Genomic DNA, 12,333 nt, shown 5'->3' on the forward strand with positions numbered 1-12,333 from the left:
ATTTATATAAAATAACTTTCAAACTAAATATAGAAAATAATACTTCTTGACAACATCTAAGAGTGTGTTGAAAAATTTCTTCAAATACTTTTTGTTTTTTAAGGTGGATCTTAACTAGAAGTTGGTACATTTTATTTGCTAAAAATAAGGAATAATAAGAAAAACTTGAAATTTGTCAAATATAGTAAATAATTTAAAACTCCAAATTAAGACAGAAAGTATTTTATATAATTTTATAACAAAAAAAAACTTAAAAAAATATTAACTCAAATAAATTTTCAAATAAACCCAGAATCTATAAAGAAAAATTTCCCTTTTTTTCATTATATTTGTATAATAGTATTATAAATTCTTTATTATTTCAATGATTTTAATTACAAACTATTTTCTAATTTAAAAAACAATTTGAATATTAAAATAAAAAAATTTCGTGATGAAATAAATAGGAATCTAATATTAAAACATGATTGGACAAAAGTGGATTTACTAAAAATAATGAAAATTTTGTAGTTTTTTTTTTAATTTAAAACAAATATATTATTCAAAAATAAATCTAATAATACTCTTCCCTTCTTTTTTTTCTATAATAAATAAAATTTTATCATTATTTCATATTAAAAAATAGAGAAAATTTGATAAATTCAATAATAAACAAAAATCTTATTGGGTAACCGACCTTATTAACTTAATAAAAGTTGTTTTTTTTGAAAAGTTACACCTAAAAATAAAATATTTATTATTAGTTAAAGGATTCTCATTAAAATTTATTGAAGTAAAAATTCTTTTTTTTTATTAAAAAATCAATTTTTTTGTATTTATATAAAAACTACCTGAATAACTACCATTAAACCTTAGAAAATCTTTTTTCTCTTGCAAAATTACATATATTTTTACTATTAAAACTATATATTTATCCAAACTTTTAAAAGGATCTCAAAAAAAGTTCATTTTTTAATGTAAATTTCTTGTATATGCGAAGAGAAAAAAAAAATTTCAAAAATGGAAAATTAACTTTAGAGACTAGTAAAGCATATGATATTCTATCAAATTGCTTAATTTGTATGGGAGTTACATATTAAAATTGATGGTTTATCATAAAATGAAGTGACTCAAACATGGTTAAATGAATTTTTTTTAATATAAAAATAATTTGCATATTACATGCACGGTAATTGATATGCTTTATCTTTTAACTGTGTATGCTAGTTTTTTATACGCATCAGAATAATAAATGTTTATGTGAAAATGATTTCACTTATGCAGACAACATTTTTTTCTTGCTCATCTGTGCATTATCTAACTCTGGCCAAATCTGTATAATAAATTTGAATCATACTTTATCATAATATAAGTTGATAAAACCTGCTATAATTGATAAAATCACTATAAACTCCCTACATCTGTACAATGGTTAAAACTAACTATTAGTTTAAATCCTGTAGTAGTGCAGGCGTTGAACAATCTGCAATATAAGTAATACCAGAAATGTGGTATTTTCGTATTCATTATCTATTTAAGAAACTTTTTGAATATAATCCAAAATACTTCTCCAAGAATGGATTTATTCAAATGATTGAAAGATCATATAAAGATAGAGAATTTAAAGCTAGGAGATGCTCATTTCATATTTATTGCACTGCATGTGACTAAAGCTCCAAATGGTTCAGTTTGATTCCATTTTTTAGTTCTTTTCTGATTGATCAGAATCTGTTTTGTGCAATAACTTGCCTTCCAGTGATTGTAAAAATCCAATCAATAGCTCGTTGGAATCGTCATGTCGAGACGGTTTGAATGGTACTAAAATCATCTTTCTAGTATTAATAGATGGCGAGTTGATTTTACCAATTTTTCAAAAAATAACTCACCATCTATCGATGCTAGAAAGATGATTTAGTACCATTCAAACCGTTTCGATGAAATGATTCCAACGTACTATTGATCGGGTTTCTACGATCACTGAAAGGCAAGTTATTGTGCAAAACGGATTCTGACCAATCAGAAAAGAACTGAAAAATGGAACTGAACTGAACTGTTTAGAGCTTTACATGTGACTCCTTAGTAATTATTTGTGAAAATACCATTGAATGTGACAAGAATCATCTGAAAAAATGTATTATTATTTGTTATAACAGCCAAATGGCATATTATATATTCTAATCCTATACAAAAAAATGTGAAAAAATGAGTAATATCAGAACTAAGTAATGACGAGATTGAAAATATTTATTAAACATTTGGTTTTATATTCAGTAAATGCTAGGCTAAATTTAGTTATGCATATGAATATGAAAATAGGAAAAGGTATATCAATCATTTAATTGATAATGCAAAAGTTATCTAACAAGTTTGAAATATGGTGAAAAATAATGGTATTTCTGATAGAAAGAAATATTTAAATATACTTTCATTAGTTGAAAGGAAAATAAATCCTCTAACTCAAAAAGAATATGATTTGCATACTGATGAATATACCGACTGCATTAAAAAAATATATAATGAAAATATCGCTCAAAAATATATTAAAGAATATCTAACCAAATAGGCTACAGGGTATAAGAAATATGATTATTATCATTCTAGAATTTGGGTAAAAAAAAAGAAATACCAGTTATATAATCACTAAATATTGTAGCATATATAGTTACTTTTATAAAATTACATCAGTAAGACTATAGAATCATTACTTATAGAGATTGGTCCCTAAAGCTCTAACCAGTCTGGACCTAGTCTGGCAATCCAGACTGAAAATTAGGATTGGTCCAATCTGGATTGATGCTTCAATTCAGACTGAAATATTTGGTTTAATTCAGTCTGGTCCAGGATTATAAATCTAACCCAGACTAAATTAAACGGGTTGAGATCAGACCAGATCAAAAATTTGCCAAAATTTTATTTGTATTTTAATTTCATAATTCCAGTTCTATAGTGATCTTTCTGACATGTGTAGTTTCGTTTTAAACCTATATTCACTTTGTATAATATTAGTGCATAAAGACGCATAATTTCCTTATATAGTATATATATTATACAAAGAGAATATAGGTTTAAATCGAAGCTACATATATCAGGTAGATTGTTAGAATACAGTTAATACAGTTATAATTTTGGTAAAAATTTTAATTTTGGTCACATGATATTATAACAGCCAATCAGAATTTCAGATTTTTTATTATAAGACCAGACCAGACTATACATGAAACTGAAATTGGTTAATTTTGACCTCCGAAATGGTCAAAATGGTCGAAATGATTTCGACTTGAGCCCCTCTAAAAGTCGAAATGGTCGAAATTATGTCATAGTCATATAATTTTATAGTAAACAATAATATTAAAATTCAAAGTTAATGAACTCCGCATCCAGTGATTCGATTTTTATGGTCTTTACACAGTTGGATTCAGCTCATCGAGAGGATTCCAATGATATGTATTTCATATTTGTAGCATCAATATTGACAGAGTTATTCACGTTTAGAATTTGGTATTAAATAGTCTTATAATTTTTATAGTAAACAATAATTTTAAAATTCAAAGTTAACGACCTCCACATCCAGTGATTCAATTTTTATGATCTTTATGCGGTTGGATTTAGCTCATCAAGAGGATTCCAATGATATGTATTTCATATCTGTAGGATCAATACTGACGAAGTTATTCACGTTTAAAATTTTATATTAAATTATAATTATAAAAATCACATGACTATGATGTAATTTCGACTTTAATTTTGACTTTTGACCTTCCCAAGTCGAAATATTTCTACTTTTAGGCTTTAATTTTGACTTCATGTATAGACTGGACTGAATTAAATAACTGGTCTGGTCTGGTCTGATCCTGAATTGTCTTTTTAACATAATCCAAATCAGACCGAAATGAAGCAATTTTTCAGTCTGGTCCTGAGTTACTTTTTAACCTAACCATTTAGAGCTTTATTGGCCCCTTATATTAAAATGTCTAGCAAATTCCCATATTAGCAAAATAAATAATAATATTGTTGTCAGAATATATACAATATATATGTAAAAAAGCAGGCAAATAATATCCATGTAATTCGCTAAAAATTGACTATTTTAAATCTTGCTATATTAGTACTATCGATGGAGATTTAACTATTATAGATTTCTCAGATTTTAACAATAATGGTAAATATATGCAACGAGTTTATAATTTAAGTACTTATGCAAAAAACAAGTACATTAAAAGTATATTTTAAGAGTATTTTAGGCATATTTTAGGCATATTATAAGTATATCGTGAATTAAAATTGGTATTTATTTTAAGTATATTTTAATAAAATTTTAAGTATATTTTAAGTATAAAAACTTTTCATAGGGTCAAAATGATCAATTGGATGATTAGGTAAGGATGAGTAAGATCAGTCTACTAATTGAATGAAATCAGCTGATTTCTGGCACGCCCTTTAAGGAAGTATAATTAAAGGTAATTATTTATTTAATTTATTTTAATTCAAAAAACAATCAAAATAAAAGATTAAAAATAAAATTAAAGTAAAAAAAAATATAATTTTTTTTTTTTTAGCTGCAGCATATTTGGATATTTTATTTAGAATAGAAACAATAATTTATAATGTATACATATAATAACTATATAAGTACTATATATGCACTACTGTCAGTTGAAACTTCGAGTTAGGGAAGTAAGTCCATCTTAAAAGTATTCTTTTTTAGAAAAGACTCTTTCCTTCTAGTTTACACCTATAGAACATTCCAAAAACTTACTATAACTGCAACATAAAACTCAAAATACGAAAAAACAAGAAAAATAAGAAGTAATAATAAAAAAATAAAAAAAAATTATATAATTTTAACTTATATTATACTTTTAATTTAAATTTTAATTTATTAAATTACTTTTTAAATCAATAAATTTTTGATTTATTTTATTTAATTCAAATTCAAATTATAAAATTTTATTAAAAAAACAATTAGAATAAAAAATTAAGAATAAAATTAAAGTAAAAAAAATATAATTTTAATTTATATTATACTTTTAATTTTAAATTATTAAGTTACTTTTTTAAATCAATAAAATTTTGATTTATTTTATTTAATTCTATAAAATTTTATTAAAAAAAATAATTAAATAAAGATTAAAATAAAATTAAAGTAAAAAAAAATATAATTTTAACTTATATTATCTCTTAAACGATAAGGCAAATTTGCCTGCAATTTTATTAAAAATTCAGTTCTCATCTAATTTTATGAAAAATGAAGTTATTTTAATAAAATTTTTTTTTGCAAAGAGCTTAAATCATAATTTATATGACAATAATTATTATTTATTAATTTCATATTATAAGATTGAAGATTAACTATTAGTTAAAAGTTGCATTTTTTAGATAATAAAAAATTTTGAAAAATTTTGCATTCAACTTTAACAATCTCATATGACTATATTAAAGCTTAATAGAATATGTAGATTTTGCTATGAGAAACAACTTTTATTATTATGATTTTTAATGTTTAGAATTGGCAATTTGACTTTACTATATAGAACTCTAAAAAAAATATTTTTGTAAATTTATAAAAAAAATGCATAAAGTTAAATTTTATTATTTCTATCTTGTTCATTAGGATTTGAAGTTTTATAATAAAAATAAATAAGCATATTAAAATGCTTTATAATAAAGCAGAATATTATGGTAAAAAAAATCAATTTATTATATAAAATTTTTGATGTTATATTAAACCATACAATTGATGCTAAATAATTGCAGAATTATAGGATAATTCAAATTATATTGACAAAGTTTGTGTTTGTATATAATTTATTTTACAAAATTGCAGGCAAATTTGCCAGTATTACTATTTAAAAAATACTTTTAATTTTAAATTATTAAGTTACTTTTTTAAATCAATAAATTTTTTGATTTATTTTATTTAATTCAAATTTAAATTATAAAATTTTATTAAAAAAACAATCAAAATAAAGATTAAAAATAAAATCAAACAATGAACTTTTAATTTATTTTATTTAATTCAAATTCAAATTATAAAATTTACAATTAAAATAAAAATTAAAAATAAAATCAAAGTAAAAAAAATATAATTTTAACTTATATTATAACTTTTGATTTAAATTTTAAATTATTAAGTTACTTTTTTAAATCAATAACTTTTTAATTAAAATAAAAATAAAAAAAATATAAATACTATACTTTTAATTTAAATTTAATTTATTAAGTTATTTTTTTAAGTTAATTTTTAATTTATTTTATTTAATTCATTTTAAATTATAAAATAAATAAATTTTATTAAAAAAAATAAGTTTAAAAATGAAACCAAAGTAAAACTTTTTTTAAAAAAAATACTTATACTATTAGACTTTTAATTTATAGTTTTGATTTATTAAATTACTTTTTTAAGTTAATAAATTTTTAATTTATTTAATTCATTTTAATTTAAATTTAAGTTATAAAATAAACAAATTTTATTAAAAAAAAATTTAAGATAAAAAGATTAAGAATAAAATCAAAGTGAAAAAAATATAATTTTATTTATATTATACTAAATTTGATTTACTTAAAAATTACTTTTTTAAGTTAATAAATTTTGATTTATTTTTTGATTTAAATTTAAGTTATAAATAAGCAAATTTTATTTAAGTTAAAAGATTAAGAATGAAATCAGAGTAAAATTAAAATAAAAATAAAAATAAAGGTAAAAAAAAAATCATTAAAAGGTAAAACAAACTTAAGATCAAAAGATTTTATTATTTATTTATTGCAGTTTTATTTTTTTTTTACTTTAATCACTTAAAATTAAAAAATTTAAAAAATTTGAAATTTCATATATTAAATAAAGTGTATCATTGCCGTAGCAAAGTTTGATCTAAAGTTTATTTATTATTCACATGATTTTTAAAATGATCTGATTTTTGTATAAACAAAACAACCATAAATATGTAAAATATATATATAATTTTTTTTTTTTAAAAAAAAGAGAAAAAAATGTATATGTAGCGAGTGTAATAAAAAAAAAGCATAAAAACTTTTGAAAAAAAGGGTGTATTATCTGATATAAAAAGTGAAATATACTGTACAGAAAAAATAAAAAAAAAAATAAAAAAAAAATAAAAAAAAAGATATATATTAAAAAAAATGATATAAAGTTTTTTTTTTCTGGGAAAGTTCTTTTTTTTTTACCTAAATTTATATTGATTCATACAGGGAACGAAACGTGTTAAATAAAAAATCGGATGAAAAAATTATATATTCACAAAAAATTTTTTTAAATGGGAGGGGGTTTTAATGCTTGGGGGTATGAGTTATATATACATACATGTATATATAAAATATAATTATGTATATAAAAAGAACAGAAATACTCTGTTCAAACGATAGAATATGTAGCGTAAAAAATAAAGTAAAAAAAATAAAATAAAAAAAGAAAATAAATAAATATTTATCATACAATATATATATTTTCAAACACCAAACAAACAAAGCTTGTTAACATATATATAGAAATTATTTTAAATAAGACAAATTATTATTTGCTTAAATAATAATGCTCAAATTTAAAATAAACGAAATCATTACCCATAAAATATAAATTTTAAAAAAACGTAAAATAAAAAAAAAACATATTTTAATCAAATAAGAATCTACGCGATAAAAATGAAATCAAAGTCTCTTAATGATGCGAAGATTTTATTTGATCCAAATATTCCATCGTCCAAAAAAAAAGAAAAGTAATTTCTCTTCATCCCTTTATCAAATAATAAATTTAATATAGATCCATAGCGGTTTCTTTACTGGTCGTTTCCGATCCAACAGATTCATCATCACTAAATGATGATTGTGGTTGATGTTGAATTAACATACCAGGGCGCGTGGAGTATCCAATCATCATATCATCATCGGATGGAACCATTTGATGATCAGGCCATGCAAACATGTATACTGATGGCGGTAAAAATGATCGAGGTCTCGTTGAAGATGATGAACAACTGTTATAATTATTATTACTATTACTATTGTTATTGTTATTATTTCCCGTATTTCCCGTGCTATTGGACGTGGGCGATGATGGATTATTATTTGATGACGGATGATTCATTATCGATGCTGTCGTATGAGCTCGGTGTAATCGTGGTTGCACTTTAGTTGCGGTCTTTGATGTAGAGTTTGATATTGATGATGATGAGGATGTTGATGTTGATTGAAGTTGACGTAAAGACTGTTGTGAACCATTTGAAGATGCGGTTGAATTAGCCATCCTCGTTTGAGCTCTGGCTAAAGATGGTGGTTGCTCGCAACCATTTGAACCACCATGTTTCAATAAATTATGGATTTCGCTTATTTGAGGTTGATGATGAATTTGAGCATTTAATAATTGCTGTTCATCGCTTGATGAAAAACGTCTTTGCCTTTTTGGTACAGCACCTGGGATACTTTGCCTAGCGAAACCACCATTATAATGTGCATGTGCAGCAGTAGGAGCTGATGTAGATAAAACAGAATTTGAGGCAGGTGTATTCATAGAACCACCTTGATGTCTGGAATTCATTGAACTTGTCATTGACACTCTCTTACCCATCACACTCATACTAGCACCACTATGACCTATCTGTACAGTACCTTTAACACCATTCTTATTTGGATTTTTTCCAGCAGCAGCAGCACCCCCACGATTACGTTTTTTTATAACATCAGTTTTTAAACTTAAAGGTCTAACAACACCATGTAATTTTAAAAATAGACCACATGCGTTACATAGAGGTTGTCCTTCAGGATTACGTCGCCATAAAGGAGTTGTCTGTGTATGACAATTTGTGCAAGTAGTCGGTATTGAATTCTTTGATGATGAAGAATTACTATTACTATTACTATTACTATTATTATTGTTTCCACCATCTTTAGGTATCGTGGGAGATGAAGGTGATGATGATGAGTTAATATTTTTTATAGAACTATTATTATTTACTGATGTATTTGTTAAAGATGCACGGGATGATGATCTAGGTCTCTTACCCGGCGATATTAAACCAGTGGATGTACTTGATCCTTCACTACTTGATAAGGATGAAATGTTCATGTTCTTATTTATATCAGCTCTAGAAGGTGATACTGACATTGAATGTCTTTTTATCTTTGAAGTATTATTTACATTATTGATTCCAATAGGTAAGGAATTATCTTCATCATCTCCATTATTATCACTACCATCATGATTCCAATCTCGTTGATTAAATTCCATTGAATTTGAAATTTTATCCTTACTATCAGATTCTTCAGTACAAAGGGATTCAGGTATTAAGTCATATGGAATGGATGTAGGTGATGAACTTAGCAATTGAGATGGATTAACATGAGATAATGAAGGGCTTTGTGATAATGAAGCACCACTCGTATTTACAAAATAAATATTAACCATATCGAATAATGAACCTGATGAAGAATTTCCACTTGTACTTAAATCACCTGTACCATTATAATCAGAAGAGAAATAAAATCCGCTATCTACCGGAGTAATTGGAGTACTAGCAGTTGATTGATATGTTAAAGGATTTGTATTATTCATACCACCAGGACTTGCTAATTCATCAAAATAATTGAAAGAATGAGGGGCCGAAGAACTCATAAGAACTGAAGCATTTCCAGGATAATCCATAGAATTTTGATGATCATTGAATGTTGCACTATAAGGTCCAGGACCATAAGTAAATTGTGGATCTGGTAAATCAGTATCAGAATCATCGGTAGTATCACTTGGTATTGTTATACTTGATATTTGATTTACTGGAGGAACTGGAGTAATGAAATTTGTAGGTTTCTGTTTCTACAATTATGAAAGAAAAAAGTTGTTAAAAAAAAAAAAAAATTTCAATCAAAAAATAAAGTATAATATTCCTAACCTTTTTATATGTAAATTGAGATGGACTATTATTAGATCTAGACACAGGAATTGCAATAGGACGAATATGATTATTGGAAGGTTTTCCAGGTACGAAATTTCTTCTATTAAACGCATTATGAGATTGAGTGAAACCAAATTCGGTCAAATTGAAATCGAAATCTGAAGAAGTTGTAGAAGGAACTGTATAAGCAGTAGTAGAAGAAGAAGGAATTGGAATAGCCGAGGTAGTCGTTGAAGGGAGAACGGGTGAAGGAGATGATGTATAAATAGTATCATCGGTAGTATTACTGGCGCAAGTATCTGATGGAGAATCTACTATATACATTGATTCAAATTTCTCGTTTTCTAAATGATCTACTGTCGTAGATAAATTATTGTTATTTGAAATTGAATCTTCCATTTCTATATCAAATGATTCGAGTTCACCATCATGATCGTTATTCCTAAAAAAAAAAAAGAAAAAAAAGAAAAAATGATGATATTAATAACTTTTTTTTTTTTTTTTAGATTTGATCAATTTAAATAAATAAAATACACTTACTTTTCGTTAATAGATCCAACCTTATTTTGCTTATTCTCTGAAATTTTGGATGATATATTTTTCGGAATAGAAGAATTATTATTTGTAATAATATTTTTGTTATTTATTTTATCATAATTATTTGGTAATTGTCTTCCGAATCGTTCTCCGTCATTTTTTCGTTTTGAAGCAATAGCCATCATACGCCAAGAATAATTTTCTAAACGTTTACCATTAGGTAACATATCTTTTGCTCTTGTATATAATTTCCAAAAAGAAGAATCCCAAGAATTCTTTTTATCATCAGAATCAGAAACATCAGAATCATCATCATTTAATTTCTTATTTTGATGATAAGGTTCTCTTAAAAGAATTTCAAAGACCGAAACATTGAATAAATGTGAAGATGTAGTTGATTTTTTTGAATCTTTTGATTTTTTAGCATCAGACCATTTATTATTTGAACGTCCCATATTTTCAGTTTTTACATAACTTGAATTACCGGTAAAATTATTTTGACGACAAGCACTATTAAAGGAATTCCCACATGTATTTGAGGGAAATTGAAGGTGGTTTCGTTGTTGTTGTTCCGTCGTTGAAGTCGTGGTAGAAGAAGTTGATTGTGAAGCGTTTCGTAAGGTAGAAGTATGATGGGACTTTGCGTTTGATATTTTAAAGTTTGAAGTGGTTGTATTTGAATGAGGAGCTTTACTGCAAGACAATTGACATGAACCAGTCGAACAACTTTGTTGAGCTTGAGTTTGTTCGGTATTATTATTGTTGGACTGGTTATGAGAATTCAATTTACTTATAGTCGTAACTGTTGTTGTTTCTGAAGTTTTTTGATGCGCAAATGGAGAAGTTTGATTAAACATTGCTATCATTCCGTTAAAAGATTTTTATTTGAAAGAACTTTTACTGTTTGTATGAATATTTTTTTTTTTTTTGTTTTTTTTAATTTTATCGGAATTCTTTTTTTTTGTCAAAAAAAAAATAAACTGTTAAAAAAAAAATAGAAATATCAAAAAGTTGAAAAAATTAAAAAAAAAAAATACAAATAAAAATAAAAATAAAGTATATATATATATATATATATATATAATATATATATATGTTTATTTATTTTATTTATTTATTTATTATATATACATATATATTTGAGTATGTATATATATATATATACATATATATATATATATATTATATATGTGTATATTATAATTATTATATATAAAAAATTTTTTTTTTTTTTTTTTAAAGAAATAATTTTTTCGATGGTTTATTTTCGAGTTTGTTAATTTTTTTTTTTTTTTTAAAAAAAAAAGAGAAAGTTGTGTGAAATATATAAGATTTTTTTCGAATGGATTGAATAAAAAAAAATTTTCTTTTTTTTTTTTTTTTCTTCTTTTTAAAAAAAGGGGGGATGTTTAGAACTGTCAAAAGGAATTTTTTTTTTTTTACTTTACTTTTAGCAAAAAAAAAAACTATAATTATAAATGTATATTTATGTAATTTACCGTTCCGTAAAAGAACAAAAAAAAAATGTTAAAGAAAAAAAACTGTGGAAAAAAAAAAGTAATAATAGAAAGGGAGCAGGGGAGGGAGAGAGAGGGAATGTAATTAATGGATGGATTTCACCGAGTCTAAAAAAAAAAAAAAAAAAATTTTTTTTTTTAAAGTTAACGGTAATAAAGTCTAAATAGCTTATTTTAAATTTAGTAATAAAAAAAAATCATTTTTTTTTTTAATATAATATAATATATAGATGAATAAGAAGATGGATGAACATCATCATCAAAAAAAAATTTCGCACTAGTCAATTTTTTACTAAATAACAGAATAGTTTATTTAAATATGTACGAAATGATTACAAATTTTTGAGTTTATCAGATATGTAATAATTTTATAATAAATAAATATCAATTACTGTATATCT

At 23.9% G+C, this 12,333-nt stretch overlaps 1 protein-coding gene across 1 annotated transcript; it reads right to left on the reverse strand.

The window, feature by feature from the left end:
* Nucleotides 1-6,983: 6,983 nt before the first annotated feature.
* OCT59_018083 (uncharacterized protein) lies at nucleotides 6,984-11,431 on the reverse strand. Its single transcript, XM_066148527.1, has 3 exons — nucleotides 10,419-11,431; nucleotides 9,876-10,320; nucleotides 6,984-9,799 (listed from the first exon to the last, which is right to left on the reverse strand). Exons 1-3 carry the CDS (start codon nucleotides 11,279-11,281, stop codon nucleotides 7,745-7,747), a joined length of 3,363 nt encoding a protein of 1,120 aa, XP_066004449.1. The 5' UTR covers nucleotides 11,282-11,431; the 3' UTR covers nucleotides 6,984-7,744.
* Between the last annotated feature and the right edge of the window lie 902 nt (nucleotides 11,432-12,333).

This window comes from Rhizophagus irregularis, chromosome 27 (assembly GCF_026210795.1).
Source record: "Rhizophagus irregularis chromosome 27, complete sequence".
Lineage (NCBI taxonomy): Eukaryota > Fungi > Glomeromycota > Glomeromycetes > Glomerales > Glomeraceae > Rhizophagus > Rhizophagus irregularis.